This window comes from Marmota marmota, unplaced genomic scaffold (assembly GCF_001458135.2).
Source record: "Marmota marmota marmota unplaced genomic scaffold, marMar, whole genome shotgun sequence".
Lineage (NCBI taxonomy): Eukaryota > Metazoa > Chordata > Mammalia > Rodentia > Sciuridae > Marmota > Marmota marmota.
In genome coordinates, this window is record NW_026000019.1 from 8,741,345 (window position 1) to 8,758,436 (window position 17,092).

At 36.0% G+C, this 17,092-nt stretch overlaps 1 protein-coding gene across 5 annotated transcripts in view; it reads right to left on the reverse strand.

The window, feature by feature from the left end:
- The window catches only part of Hmcn1 (hemicentin 1), a 381,331-nt gene that overhangs the window by 202,823 nt on the left and 161,416 nt on the right, over positions 1-17,092 (reverse strand). For 3 of the 5 annotated variants that reach the window (XM_048809830.1, XM_048809832.1, XM_048809831.1), the window contains exon 11: positions 14,553-14,828. In XM_048809830.1, coding sequence (XP_048665787.1) covers positions 14,553-14,828 — 276 coding nt within the window. Of the gene's footprint in view, positions 1-3,058; positions 3,401-14,552; positions 14,829-17,092 lie in introns of those variants that run through there. The other 2 variants (XM_048809834.1, XM_015491607.2) reach the window with 2 other exon arrangements.

The following is a 17,092-nucleotide window of genomic DNA, read 5'->3' on the forward strand; positions in this document are numbered from 1 at the left end:
GGGTTGGGGCTCAATGGTAGAGCGCTTGCCTAGTATGTGAGAGGCCCTGGGTTCGATCCTCAGTAACCCCCATAAAAATAAATAAATAAAATAAAGGTATTGTGTCCAACTACAACTAAAAAATATTAAAAAAAAATTTCATACCACACACATATATATCCCCCACCACTTATTCTAAATTGTACTTGAAAACCTGACCAGTACAAGAATTCAAAAAGTTAGCCACCATTGTCACCTTAAAAGTGACCAACTGCCTTAGTCTATTTTGTAAAATATTGCCACACTCACATGATATAATTTCTAAATTGGGGTCAGCTGATTTAAGCAATACTTTCACATAATAACTCTACAAATGTTTCTTGAGATTCACCAGACTCTGTCATATAAAGAATGGTTTGAAATGTAAGCAGTAATATGACGGCATGTGTTACAACAAAAAAATGAAAGGATTTACATGATGAAATCTAAAACTGCTGTTGTGACTCCAGTAACCCACTGAAGTTAGCATGGAAACATGAAAGATAAGGTCAGTGACCCACGGGACCATCGTTAAAGCCTACGTTCAACCAAACCTCCAATTTATTCCTATTTCTGAAAACATGATTGATTTGTGATGTTCCCCAGTAGATTTTTCTTTGTGGGCAACACATGCCCTGAAAACGCTAAATGATCTAACATCAAGCAATGCTATCGGAGAAAATGGAAGATATCTAGAATATAATTACTGAAACCAATTTCTATTAAATTGCAGTCAGTAAAATGTGTTTTATAGAATTTCTGACCTTTCTTCTAAATAGTTTTATTTTCCTTCAAAAGGTTACATAATGACTATTGTTGAGCTTGCCGAGAATCATAATTAGTAGCTACATCCCATTCTAATTAGATGTTTAGCCACTGATTCAGGTCAATTTGTTTATTTAAAACACACTGGCACTTTTTTTCCCAATGCATTACTTCCATTTCTGATTGAGGAGGTGACTCTCCCTAGTTCTGATGCCGACTTTCACACAGGAAGCCTGCCCGATGAAAATGACAAAAATCTCCAAGAACAATTTACAGTGCACAGATGTGCTTGTTCACTTAACTTTGCCTTAATTTTTAGTGAAAATAAATGGTAATGGGATATATTTTAACATTTTAAGTTTTCTTCTACTAGACAGTAGGTCAGGGGTTTCTTCCCAAGAGCAAAGAATGGAACTAAAAACAATCAACCAAACACATCAAACAAAAACAGAAATCAGTTGCCTGAGGAAGGAGATATGGAACCAAATGCAGTATTCCCAAATGATATCCCATCAATGGAAATATGAAGACCTGGTTACAACCTCTCCAAAACAGTAGTGGCTCCTGAATGACAACAATCCAAATGAATTAATCAGTGTGACAGATGCAGTGCGTTTCACAAAACGTCTCTTACTATTCTACCTTCACTATTTTTACCTTTCTTCTTTCCCCAAAAAGACTGGAATTGTACTGTGCAATACAGCAGCCACAAATATAGTCACATAAGTCTATTTAAATTCAAATTATCTAAAACTAGATCATATGTCAAAGTGAAATCCTTAGGTCACTAGTCAGATTTTAAGTGCTCAATTGCCATGTGTAGCTAGTGGCTACCCTTGAGCACAGTGCAGACAGAGAATATTTCCATCATTGTAGAAAGTCCAATTGGACAACCCTGGGCTAGAGAGACAAGTAGCAATTCTGAGGGAAAATTGCTAATTCCTTAACTTACCAGTAGGTGGTGCATTGACAACAAAACACACAGGAAAAGAGCTAGACCAAAAAAAAAACCATCTTGACAGTTATAAGCTCAATTTGCTGCAAAATTCCACATCCAATGTGGTTATGAAACTCAGCTGGTGAAAGAAGGGCAATACTTTGAGAGATATACAGTGATAAATTACATATTCCATTTTAATCTTAGAATCTTGATGATACAGATTTTTTTTTTTTTTCAAAATCAATGATTTATAATTTCCAATTAAGTTGTGAAGATGTTGATGCAGGAGATGCTTGCTACCTTGTGTATAATTTAAGTAATTCTTAGTGATTATTTATAGGTTAACATTTATTCCACTTAATGCTATTATTTTTTTATTTCTTAACAAAAAATAATTCAGGAATTTTTTAATTTGTCAAAAATAGGTTAAGACAAAAAAAGATGGATAAGGAGGACAAAATTTAAGAAGTTTTACTCTCTCACTTAGAAAATCTTCAACTAAATGATAACTAGCATTGATTATCACAAAGCCTTTTCTTTAACTCGCTCCGCTTTATAGCAATTTCCTAAAATTCATAGCACTTCCAAATAGGAGAGAAAGGTCAAAGCTTAGATTAATTCCCATTTGGCTGAAAGAGTTGTGAATCATAATTAACTTTATCACTTCATAGCCTATTAGAAGACTAGTGACGTTTAACATATGTATATCTCCTGACCCAGACTCAATGTGGCAACATCTTTTGACTGAGGCTGTTTGACCCCCTGGCATTGCAAAAACAAAAAACCAAAAAATTGCTTACAGTATTTTAAAAGGGGGAAATTGTGCACAATATGCAAGAATTACAGAACCAAAAATTTATGATAGTAGGGCTATATAGAACTTCTTGAAGGAAATTTTTAAAAATCTGAGAGTTAATTGATGTTGCTGGACAAATTCATTTGCTACCTTAGGTTCTGGTCAGTGAAGCAAGCACAGGGTGGCTGGAGAACACCAATCTTGGGAGTCCAGTCTGAGATTCACAACTGCCATCCTAACCCTTCTCTCCCTTCTTTGTCCAGTCTCAAGCCCACAGAACACTGCTGCATTATTTTGTCATTTTGCTGAATCAATCCTGCAAAATCCCACAAACTTAAATATTTTCCTCCAATTATAATGAAAAGGCTACCAGAGAGAGCAGGGAACAGAAAATCCAACAGCATGGAGATGGGTCTCCCTACTCCGCTGGGTCCTCCACGCTCAGCAAGCCCACACCTCATTCCTCCCTGGCTTTGCACATGTGGTTTTCTCCACCGGGAAAAACATTCCTCACCTCAGCCTGGCACAGGATGAGTCACCTTCAGTCACCCTCTCCTCCATGAAGTCCCTTTCAATCTCAATTCATCACTTTGAGACAGAATTATAGGCTCTGGAACACAGTGATATAGTTCTCACCACACTGTGCTGCAAAAATTTGCTTTATCTCAGTATTTCTTTTAAGTTATGGGCTTTTTGAAGAGAGTGATATTATTCCCTTCTCATTTGCCTCAGTAAGGACCACAATGCCTGAGAATTAATTTTTGGATAAATTAATGAATGAGGAATAACTGTATAAACAAATAAGACATCCACTCTAACCCTTTCTGGCAAGGATTTTTAAACAAGGCACTTCAGCTGTTATAGATTTGTTTCATTATTATGGAAAAAAGTGTACCTTCTTAACAGAATGATGGAGGTAGTGCCTTGGAGCACGGCATAAAGGGAGAACCTGTCATCATGATCACTAGCTACCAGATTCACATGTTCATGAACCACATGTTCCTAACATCATATCTTTCTTCAGATGCAAATAAATATTCCTGCTTTGTATCATTTAACTGAGTTTTTATTTATAACTAATATTGCACCCCTTCCTCATGTATAAAATTGCAAGTTATCTATTATTTCCTGTAATATGTATATAATCTTTAGAAAGAAAATTTATTTTTTAGTTGGAAAATTAATGTATAAATAATTAAAAAATATTTGGAGGAAATAGCACACAACATAAATATATATTTAATACATGACATAAATCTTGTTCATAGTTGCAAAACTTCTATGTCCACACACCGTGCTTCTCACTAATTTTCCCACAGACACAGGTTGTGCACAGGCACTAAAGACAAAACAGAACAAAATTTGAGGCCCTGTCTTGATAGAGCTCACAGGCCAGCAATCATTTTTTCTCTGTGTGCTTGTTCCAGTAGCATGTTTACAGCTCTCTCCCCCCTCTGCAGCTCTCCTTAATAGCGACTCTACCATAACTTAAGTCAAAGGATTCACCAAACTGTCACAACACACCTGGTTCATTCTGAGGCATCAAAGGAGTAAGAGGGACAGAGAATTATAACCTGGCAGTCTTTCCTCCAAGCAGTCATTACACACAATGCTGCAATTTCAGAGTTTTTAAAAAGATCTCCATGAGACAGGAGATAGATGTGCCTTTTCTGTTTTATTTATTTATTTATTTAGTGCTCTCATCCTTCCATCCATACTTGTGAACACTTTGTTTTTCTCCACCCCCTTCCCCACACTTCTTCACTTTCCTCTGACTGCCTGTGCTTTATACCTACCTATGAATAGCATATATAGGTGTTTCTGAATAGAATGCAGAAAAATGAAGCCACATCCCATAGTGGAGACCTTAGACAGGATGTGGGTTTGGCCACTTGCTGGTTTTGTGACCTGGGGCAAGTCACTAACCCCTAACTAACCATTAACCACTAACTCTACTTCCTTAGGAAAAAATACAGATGCCAATATGTAATCTTGTGATATAATGAAAACATATTGGATCTTTGTCCTAGTTCCTGGCAGAGTTCCTAAAATTCCTGGAACCTCCCAAGTGATAAGTGCCATTTTCATACGCTACAGAATGACTTGGAGCTGGGGACTCCTAGAGAGCCACAGGATGTGGGCTGGTTACAAGACAGACCTTGGCATGATGACAGGAGTGGAACTTTCAGCACCAACCCCTGACCCCCAGGGTGGAGAGGAGGGCTAGAAATAGGTAGTGGTTAATGATTTAATCAATCATGCCTACATTATGGAACCTCTATAAAAACCTATCCTGTCAGGGTTCAGACAGCTTCTCGGTTTACGAACCCAAGGAGGTGCTGGGAAAGCAGAATACCTGGAGAGGCACAGAAGCTCCAGTTTGGCCCACCTCCTCTACACTTAGCCTAGCATCTCTTCCTCTTGCCTATTTCTGAGTTGTACTTATAAGAGGAACAAAGCACTCTGTCTCCCCCTCCACTCACATACCACTCAGCACCACTCAACAGGGGTGTATTTCCACACACATGGGGCAATTCTCCTGTGGACATTAGCTGGGTGTCCTTTCATTCAGTTCAACTGCCACACTATAAAGGCTCAGTCCCCCAAGACTGACCCCCACTTCAGATGCCAGCTGGTTGTCAATCATACTTCAGACTGACCAGCTATAGATGGAGGGTTAACACGACCCCTCCTCCTGTCAGATGAATCCACCAGTGCAGCTCAGAGAACTCAGGGAAGCACTTGACCTACAGCTGGCACCCCGGCGTCCACAGGGACAGGAGCTTGTGCTGTGCACCTCTTCATCTGGTTGTTTCAGGACCCTTCAATAATAAAATGGTTAATGCAAAGTGCTTTTTTTTATCCTTTATAATAAACTAGTAATTGTAAGTAAAGTACATTCTTCAGTTCTGTGAGCCATTCTAGCGAATTATTAAACCCTGAAGAGGTAGTCCTGGGATCCTCTGATTTTATATATTCTCTGGTTGGTCAGAAGTACAGCAGGGCCGGAACTTGTGATTGGCATCTGAAGTGAGCCCTTGACCTGTGGGATCTAATGTTAACTTGAGGTGGTGTCAGAACTGAGTTGATACACACCTTACTGGTGTTCAGAGAGTAGGAAATTTCATTGTGTGGGAGGAAAACTCTACACATTTGGCATCAGAAGTGCCGTGAGTGGAAACAGATTTTAACAGAGAATAACATAATTTGTGAGGTTTAGATGACATAATATATGCCATGGACAACCATTTTTCAAATGTCAGTAGCTTTCTCTGAAAAACTTAGTGATTGAAATGTTTGCTGACTCACCTCATCTGCTCTCTCTCCCCCTGTGGACACTGCCTTGTGAAAGGACATATCTATGCCCCAGCTACTACATTCCAGCATCAAACCTCCCCAACATCTGGATGTCCTTCCTGTTCTCTCTCTTAAAATCATCAGGTTTGGCTAACACACATTTTCACATGGTCCTTTTTTTTTGATGAAAATTAAAATGTTCATGGTTTATAGCTTCTTTATAATGATTTTCTTATATGCTTGAAATGTTAAGTCATCCACATCCCTTTCTTTTTATAATCTAAATAAGTCTAATTTAACTTCTCCTTTTAAGTTCTATTTTAAGACATTTTAATGTCTTCTAAGTTTTAGGAAGATATAATTCCTTCCATCTATAATTAAAGTGTCTTAACATCTTTATAGAACATGAATGCTTTGGATGAAAGGCAAAAGAAAATGAAACAGATGATAGTCATTTGTACATTTTACTGCACAGAATTAGAATGTGTTATAACAGAAACTTGCCCTTAACCATGGAGACTGCATGTGGTGGATAAATTGAGTGAAGGCTAAACTCTTCTTACAAGAAAACCTAATTTATTTATCAATTGAAATTGTGCAAATGTACAATTCCTTTTGTTAGACTTCACTTTTGGTTCAGAAAAAATTTAAAGAAGCATACTCTGTAATTCAGTGCTACAATATTTCAGATGCTTAAGCTTTCAATTAGGAATTTTTGTACTAACTTGATACTTTACATCATAACACATTTTAGTTTACAAACAACTCTCAATGGTATTAAGTACCAAAGAGATTTTTTTAAATACATAAAATAACTTCTGACATTTTACAGATATGAGATGAACTTCTCAAATAAGTTGTCCAGTTACAAGTAATCTTATCTGAAAACCAAATGAAGTCATCGTCTCAACTGTAAGTGATGTCAGGTAAATTCCATAAATCCCATACTCTTAAAAAAAAAAAAAGTGTTCAGAGAAGACAAATACATGGGCTTGCAAAGCACGTTTCTAGAAGACTAGTCATTTGAGGATAATAAAATTAATATTAGCCAAGATTCTCAAAAGTGAAGCTTTATTAGAGTAAGTTCTTCCCACATCATGAGTGGTCCACAAGTGTGATACAATATTCTTTGGGGGAAGGGGCTGTGTTTAAACAAACATGAAAGAAAAAGGTCAACGAGTAAGAATGTGTGTGTGTGTTTGTTTTTTTTCCCCCGCATATAAGAACAGCAATGCAGAGGGCTCATTAGCACTCAGAAATAAAAGTGACAACCTGTACAAATAAGTTAAACGAGGTCTATCTCCCAAAGTGAATCAGAAGAAGAAACTCAGCCAAGGGAGTGTTTTTCTTTTTCTTTAAAGAGTGAATTGCATCATAAAAAAATAAAAATCAAGGTATCAAAAGCTAGCATACAATATGAAATTGCCAGCATACTGGTACACCTACGAGAACGACTGTGCCTACAAATAAATCTTAGAATTACCTTTTCTAAGATCAATTTTTTTAGAACTAAACATTTCTATATTTAAGGAACAGCATAGTAGATCCTTATTTTGTATTCTTTATTTCCATACAACAGATAAGAGATATTTCTTCTGATAGATTGATATTGACCTAACACAAGTTTTTAAATCTTATTGCTTTTCTTTTTTGAGAGGCATTATTATATTCTTAGTTATTCTTAGTTATTTCTTTATTTTAAATTATCTTTTATCTTAATTATTTTAAATAAAAAAAGGGATAAAACATCCCAATATAGATAGAAAACACATAAAGCCATTCAAAATTCAATTTCCCAATAAAATTAATATGAACATTAAAAAAATTTATTTATGCCAAGTTTTAAAATAATCCGTTCCTATGAAATAATTTCTTTCAAGTATAGGAAAGCATGAATAAAAATGTCACTTAACATTTCACAACCCCCAAAGAATGATATTCACATTTTACAGACATGGATCTTTTTTCCCCCCCTAAGCACAGCAGTGGTCAGCTGGCTTCTATTTGGTTGTTTGTATAGCTGAACTTCTGAGTTAGTGATAAATCCTACTTGAGGGAAATCCCTTTCCTGAGGAATTTCCTTTGTCTAATTATGTTATTATCTTCATAGTGAGGAATTCGCATACTGAAATGAACATGTCACTCATTCACATTCTCTTATTATCATATTCATTTATTTCTAGAAATTTTCTTATTTGCCTTTTAATTTTTTCAATTACCCATTGATCACAGGAGAATGTTATTCAATTTCCAGGTATTTGTGTACTTTCCATTCTTCTTCTTAATTTATAGCTTTATTCATTTTTGTTTTAAATTTGAGATTTGTGACTTAACATATGATCTAACCTGGAGAATATCCATGTGCTGATGAGAAGAATGTGTACTCCACTGACATTGGGTGAAAAGTTCCATAATGCCTATTAGGTCCCTTTGCTTTAGAGTATGATTCAACTCAGATGTTCCTTTGTTGAGTTTCTGTCTGGATGATTGGCTGATTGGGGAAAGTAGGAATTTAAGTCTTCAACTATTATTATATTAGAGTTTTCCTTTACATACAATATTTGTTTTAAATATTTGGATGGTCCCATGTTGGATGCATATATATTTACAATTCAAAAGATCCATCCTCAAGTTTCCTACTGCTTGGTGTTGTCTATTGGAGCAGCTTTTTATTGTATTTTCTATTTCCTTAATCAAAGGTTTTTTTAACTCCAAAATATCTAATTGTTTTTTGTTTTGGTTTTTGTGGGTTTTTTTTTTTTTTTTTCGGGGGAGGGTACTGGGGATTGACTCAGTGGCATTGAGCCACATCCCCAGCCCTATTTTATTTTTTGTTTAGAGACAGTGTCTCACTGAGTTGCTTAGTGCCTCGCTTTTGCTGAGGCTGGCTTTGAACTCACAATCCTCCTGCCTCAGCTTCCCAAGCCTCTGGGACTACAGGCATTCGTCACTGCGCCTGGCATCTAATTGGTTGTCTTTTTATGATTTCTAACTCTTTGGTAAATTTCTAATTCATACCCTGAATTGTTTTTCTCATTCTTTTTTGTAGTTTATATTCTCTTTCATCTCATTGAGTTTTCTTAGGTTTGATATTTAAATTCTGTTGTAGGTATTTCATAATTGTTTTTTTAAATTTTTTTTATTTGTAGATGGACACAATATGTTTATTTATTTATTTTTATGTGGTGCTGAGGATCTAACCCAGTGCTTCACACATTCGAGGCAAGTGTTCTACCACTGAGCTACAACCTCAGTCCGTTTTTTAATTACAGTCTATTTATGGAGAATTATTGTTTTTCTTTGGGGCTGTTATATTTCTGTTTATGTTTCTTGTGTCCTTATGGTGATGTCTGCACATCTGGTGTAACATTTCCTTCTTATAATTTTATAAAGTGCTTTCACGAGAAAATATATTTTCATTGTTTAGATAAGAGATAGTATGTCAGTTGGAAGGTTCTTTGGGTTTTGTTACAGGGGATTCAAAAGCAGACCCATGTGACTTGTTTATCTTTGACTGGTGTCAGCAGTGCCTGCGAGTCCCCCAACAGGCTAAACTACAACAGTTCATGAAGTCACTTCTATGACTTTGCAATAGATGCAAGCTTCCAAAAGCCTTCCTCAGGCTCTTGGTTTGTGGTGGCAGGTGCCACATCTCAGTCATGTGGGATGAGGAGAGAACTGTTGTCAGGTACCTCAGAGCAAGTATAGGTGACATCAAGGATTGGGGCACCAGGAGTCATGAGCCTCAAGCCACAGGATTAAAGGAAACTTTCCCCAGGACTCTCAGGATAAATATGGGAGATACCTAGACCTGTGGCAAAAGCAGCCACACTTTTGTTAGGGACCTTTCCCAGGTGCTGCAGGGTAAGCACAAGTGACATGAGGATCTGTGGCACTGGTAATGTGGAACACAAACAGGACTTTTCTTAAGTCCCATGGGTGGCTGCAATTGGTGCTTGCAGCACTGTTAGCTCCCTTTGTGAAGCTGTCAAACCAAGCTGATGATTTCTCCAGGTCACAAGGGACAAGCACGAATGCCATCAGGGCTTTGGGCACTAGAAACTGTGGTCCAAAATCTATAGGATGTGGAGGAGAACATTTCTAAACCTTCCAGGGCCTGTGCAGGTAATATCTGGGCTTGTGGTGATGGCATCCAAGCTCCTGGATGTGTGTGATATAGGATACCTTTCCTAAGTTCCATGATTTGAACTTGGATAGTGCTGGGACTTGTAGCTTGCTATCTGCAGTCCAAAAGTTGCAGGAAGTAGATGAGAATGTTTGGATCACACTAGGCAGGCTCTGGTGGACACAGGGCCTCTGGCTTTGGTCATAAGTCTTAAAGCTTCAAGACCCAGATGAAAACTTTCCTTGGTCCTTATGGATAAGCTTGGGTTATGTTGAGATTTTTTGCATGAGAAGTTGCAAAATAACATTTTCTTTTTAAAGCAAACTATGAAACAGGGACCAAGCAACTTCCTCCCAACTTTCATGTGGACAGGAAAAAAAATGGACTGATGTTGATTTTCATCCTACTGATCTTAAAATATAATACTACGTATACATACTTATATATTCATATGTACATAAATTTAAAAATATAGTGTATATAAAATTCCTCCTAGAATTTTTGCTGCTTTTAATTTCCTCTTGTTTTTTGTATTCTTTAATTTTGTATTTTGGAATTTTTATAGATGTTTTACTATTAGGTGAGGAGAGGATTTAATGCTAAACAAATGTTATTTTAAACCAGAAAATTCTTGCTTATTATATTTTGTGAAACTAGTATAAAATTTGTAAAAGTCTGGATTTTTTTTTAACCCTTCAAGTATTCCCAACAGAAATAATTCTCAAAGGGGAACCCAAATGGAGCTATGAACTATGTTTTCCTAATTTGTGTGCAAGTAAGGAAACTATTCCTAAAGTGATACTCCATTTATGTAATATTTGTCTCTTTTGAGTTTTCTAGAACTTTTTTATTTCTGCTTTTAAAACATTCAACTCTCTAAGATTAAAATAATTTGTAATTAAGACCATATGTCAACAGATTTAAATCATCTCAACTTACCATAAATTATACCTCTAGCTATAGTTTAACTCATCAAATATTCATAACTTTGCACCAGCACATTCATTGGGTTTCCAAAAGTGCATAAAATAATGTGTTCAGACAGTTATAATTTGTTACAGACTTTTATTTCTTCTAATTATTGTGATCAGTTCAAGAGTATTTTTTGTTAGATTCTTAAACCATCTTTTTCACTAAATTTCTCAATCTCAAAGCCAATTGGGCAAACCATGATAGAATGCCTATAAGCCACTGGTTCGTATAGACTAGCGGTCATGTAAACTCGCATTTTATATTTATATCTTGGGTATTACACAACATTACTGAATCTTAAATATGATTTGTTCATTCTAAAACTCACGTTGAAATTCAATTCACTGTATTCATGTGGGGAAATGGGGCCTTTAAGAGGTGATTTGGTCATTAAGATATATGAATGGCTTTCTCATGGGAGTGAGTTATTGCTTTCAGCTACTGATTTTCACTGCTAAAGTGGTTTGCTATAAACAGAGGCTATGCCACTCACCATCTGGTGCTCTCTCTTCTGCACATACTCACTTCCTCTTTTTACTGTGCTAGGCATAGTACAAGGCCCTCACTAGAAGTCAAGCAGATGCCAGCATCATGCTCTCAGACTTCCCAGCTTCCAGAACCAAGACTCAAAATAAATCTCTTTTCTTTATAAATTAACCATTCTTAGGTATTCTGTTACAGTGACAAAAAAATGAACTAAGACAAACATCTTATCTGAGCACTTATTTAAAGCATTGAACAACAATGACTTTTAGCAGAAAGAAGAGTCAAAGGCTTCCCCTCAAGATAAAATTTCTAGATCACAGAGTGCATTCTAGGGAATAGATGCTATGTAGTTTTCAGAATATGTTCACAGTACCACCTGAGAAGTCTGTTAAAAATGCCCAGGCTGCACAATAGATCTATGGAAACAGAATCTCTGGATGTGCAGTTAGCAATCTATTTTCTTTTCTTAGAAACAAATTCCTTGCATCATTTTTTACCCATGAAAGTTTGCTCTAATGCTCTAAATAGAGTGCTCTAAAATAATATCTTGGGAAAACAATGAAGTCTAGTTTTGTGTTTATAATTCCATTCTCAGGGACATCAAGTGAAGAACCAATATCAAATTGCAAGTCCATTAGCATATATTTCATGTGAAGCAATCCGTTTGGTAAAATGGTTCCAGAGTTCTAGTAAGCCACGTTGCTGCTTGCATTGATACACATGATCTAAGCATTTACTATGTAGAAATGTAGTGAACTATTTACAAAGGCAACGTTTTCCTAGAAGTTTCACCAGATCAATTAACAAAAGACACATTCAAATTGCAGAATGTCTCAACTACCAAGGAGAACACTATAATCAGATGTCAACCATTGTGCTAATTCTCAAAGTAGTTTCATTTTTCTGTCACTAATAACATTCTAAGAGGTAGCCTTGAAACCCAATGGTCAGCCTCTTAGATAAACTTACTTATGAACTACCTAAGAGTATTACTTCAAGGATGTTATAACATTGTTCTGTGTGAAAACCAAATAGGCCCAATTCTGAAACAATCAGCTCCCACATCAAGGATCAGAAATTACATATTCAGCTGAGGCAGTAACCAAATCTTTTAGCTTAACAGTGAAAAACTGCTGGCTGTAATTTATTCATTACATTAAGACTTTCAGAAACCAAATGACACTACTGAAAGGAAACTTTGGAGCATTTCCTGATCTTCCTTTGATGGAATAATGTATATCTATATTTAGTAGCCATTAATTCACATTGCTAACATACTTTGTTTGCAGCTATATGGAGATCTGATCCATGGAAACATAATTCAAGATTGACTCAATATTAGTTTACTTTCAATAAACACGTGTGTGCGCGAACATCTGCACACAAATGAAGTCAAAAAGAAAAATTCTGGTTAACTCTTGATAAAATGAGAAACATCTGAAACTTTGAATTAAAACATTAGTAAAATTATCAAATATAATTTAAAAATAGAAAGTAAAATTCCATTGTGTTTATTTTTTTTATTTTTATTTTTTGTTCTTTTATTCACATTTTTCTTGTATTCTCATGAAAAGGCACAAGTTTGATACTTTAACAAAATCCAAAATTAATCAGGAAACTAGAGCGCAAAGAATGTTGAAGGGTGCAGTGAGGCCTAGTATATTTTTAAAGTGGTTTAGCAATATGACAGCTTAGGCAATGATGCATATAATACTATCACCGATGAGTACTACCTTGAGATTTTACAAAATGTCATCTGTGATAGTGACAGCATTTTACATTATATCTTCCTTGTTCAACACCTTTGCTTTTCATAATGTTTTATCTTTTATTCTTTATAAAATTGATTGACTAAAGTAAAGATAAACTAGTTATTATCTTGAAGCAAGAGGTCAATCATAGAATACTATAAGATGTATTGAATTCAATTAGTTACTCAGTCACTGAGTTTCAAATAAACACAATGGAATATTACTCAGTCTTAAAGAAGAGTGAAATCATGGTATTTACCAGTAAATGGATGGAACTGAAGAATATTATGCTAAACGAAATAAGACAGTCTCAAAGAACCAAAGATCAATTGTTTCCTCTGATATGTGGATGCTAATTCACAATAAGGGGTGGGAGGAGAACAGAGGTATTTGGGACAAGACAGAGAGAAGTGAAGGGAAGGGGGGGCACAAGGGTGGGAATGATAGTAAAACAAATTGGACATTTTTACCCTATGTGCATATATAATTACATGACAGGTGTAACTCTGTATCATGTACAACCAGACGAATGAGAAGTTATACTTCATTAATGTATGATGTGTCAAAATGCATTCTACTGTCATGTAAAACTAATTAGAACAAATAAAAAATATTTAAAAAGTGATGTTATACTCCATATATGTTTGATATATCAAAATTCATCTACTGTCATGTATAACTAAAAAGAACAAATAAAAATGTTTTTAAAAAGGCAGGCAGAAATTTTGGGGACTGAGGACCATATTGTTTATCTTGATTGTGGTGATGGATTCCTGAATGTATGTGTTGTGTATGTCAAATTCACTGACTAGTGCACTTCAAATCTATGCGGTTTATTATGTCAATTACACCCAGGAAGCGTTAAAAATAAAAAAAAAAATCTCCCTCCTTCTGGCATTCTAATCCCATCAGCCAGAAAATTATTATGACATACCAATTTTTGTTAAAAACAATGAAAATTTTCTAATGTCGTCAGAGTTTTCATAATAAATATTTAAATCTAAAAAAAAAATAGAAAGTAAATTAATTATACATGCAATCAGACAATATTTAAATTGGGGAAGAATTTTTGAACCGATTATTGAAACAATAAGAATTATTATAATTGAGAGAATTTAAAACTATGAAATCATCCAGAGACAGTTTTTATATTCTCTTCAAATAGACATCTTCAACTGGTGGGATTAGTCAAGATGGTGGCCAAGTTACCCATTTGTTAGTGATGTTTTAGTTTCTAGCTTAATCACCTTAAAACAATGGAGGATCCCTAAGCATTCTTTCATTCAAAACTAATAGCTTGGGTAGGTGTCATCCCTCTGACATAGCCAGTGTGGGAGGGCAGAGATTGAAAGAGCAAGACACAAGGACACCAAGATTCAGAAGTTACCATCAACATAGTACCTTGCACTCTCAGGAATACGGAGGCTGCTGCCGCTCCACCTTCGTTGGACACCACACAGTGGTACTCTCCTGCATCGCTGACTTTCACACTCCTTATCTCCAATGAGAGGTTGGCCAAGGTCCTCATTCTTGTGGGCTCTGCCAGTCTGACATCTCTGTCGTTTCTCTGCCAGGTTAGATTGTAATCCACCGCACTGACGACAAGGCAGGTCAAAATTGCTCTCTCTCCAGGAGTGACTGTAACATTGTTAGGCACTTGGATGACTGGAGGGGGCTCTGTGTGAAATCAAAAGTTTCCAATCAGGTCATTTTGCTCACTTTAGCTGTGGCTTAAAAATGGGATGTATATGTATTGCATTTCTAGTAGGGAAGATCCAGCATATCAGAATTTATTGGTTAATACGTATGCCAGTGAACTCTCACTCCCCGCCCCAAATTACCATCTAGTTAAAAGACACTTAAAAAAGGAGTCTACATTTACATATCAAAAATATGCTCAAGTTCAAACATACAAATTATAAACATGAAAGTCAAAGAGGCATGGCAAAAGGTTAGGACTGGACAGAATGAGGAAGGCAGAACGAGGCAAAATTTTTATTTCAGTTTTGATGAAAATAGCATTTCTGATTTTTTAAATTTAAAATATATATTTACTGTTTTAAAGAAAACAGCAAAGGATGGTAAACGTGGCAAGATATGACAGTTTCAGCTGTAAGAGGGGATACAATATGACAGTAGAATAAAACAAATGTCCTCTTCGTAGGGATGGAGAATGATTTGATCTAAGAAGATCCAAAGAGTAATGATAGACGCTTAATAAAATTATGTACATAGAATCATGAACATAAAAAGGCTTTGAGTAGCACATGCATATGTCAGATTGTTAAAAATCTAATTGCTAATTAAGTATATAACCAATATTATTAAAGAGTCACGTATTGCTCTAGTTTTGAGGCTGAATCTAAATTCCCCCTCTACAGCTCACTCGGCCAAATGCTTTCAAATGATCTCCTGTGGCAATCCATTATAAATTATATAGCAATAAAAACGGAGGTGATCATTGCTAGTTGTAAATCCATGTGTCTCAGTTAATATATGAAAATAAGTCAGATACTCAAGAAACTTCTCCTCGTGCTATTTAAAACTCGACAAAAATGCAGATAATATCTCCGGCCTTGGAACGGACCCTAGAAGCAGATATGCCAAAACCACAGTGATTATCGCCAAGTGACAGAAATCTGTGCATATTTTCTATAGTGCCTTATGCTCATTCTTGATTTCCAAACATTTTCTAAAAGATATGTAATATTTTACATTATTTTTAAAAAAACATGAATAAATTGTATCATTCTATGTTTTTAAAATCTTTTACGAAAAGAGCTGGTGAAACCAATGGAAAGAGAACATGATAAAGGTAGAAATTTTAACTGGAGTCTGATGAGGGCAGATAGAGAAAATACAGGGCACTTAAGTTTGAATTTCAGGTAAACATTAAATAATATTTTAGTATAAGTATACATTAGGATACTTATATGAAGCTCAGATTTAAATGGGCCTCCTGTGTTTGTTGAATGTTACAATCAGAGGCTACCTACTGCTACACCTATCTGTGTGACTTCAGATAAGTCAACTTACTGATGGTCTTGTTCCCCTGTCTAAATAATAAAATGATTAAATTAGGTGATTTTAAAGACCCTTTCTAGCTCTAAAGTCCCATGAAGCCAGTATGTTGGCATTAGTCTTCCTTTTCAGTGCCACCACATCCAATGGCCACATGTGATGGAACAGAGGCCAGATCTCCTGCCTCAATTCAGGGCTGTCCCTGTCCCTGTAGGGTGCAATGAGGACCCTGTTACAACTGCATCACAGTCACGTCCGTCCTCTTCCCTCACTCCCTTACAGGTACTTTTCCCTACAGAATTCCTCAATAACATTCTTACATGCAAACTGAGCTTCCAAGTCTATTTCCTGTTCAAATATAAATTGAAATAAACAAAACAACCACTTTATAATAATACACTGAAACTATAAGATTTGAAAATGACATACAATTTGACTATTGCATGAATACCCGGAGAGCATCTAGAGCATGCACACAAACACATTCACACATGTTATGAATGAATCTGCTAGGGGTAGGGGAAAGATGAGGGAGAGTTAGAGCGGTTTGTGAAGGATGCTCAGATTAGAGATTACCAGGAATAACCCGAGAGTACAAGAAAACAAGATTCCTAAGTGAAAGCATGACAGGTTAGGACATGGGGACCAGAGGAGAGCTGAGTACTAGGGCAGGAAGCTGGTAAGGATCACTGGACTGATCTGATCATAAGTGGGCTACTTTGCTCCCTCTGGACTTCTGCTTCTTTAGCTATAAAATTACCAAGTGTTACAAGATTCTCTCCAGGTCTTATCCTGTTCTAAAACAGTATTCTGCAATTACAATTAAAGATCTCTTGTCCCTAGTATGCCTTCAATAAGTTTCCTCTATTCAGAATTTTGCTTAAGCCCAGAATGCTAGTACTCGTGTGTGTGTGTGTGTG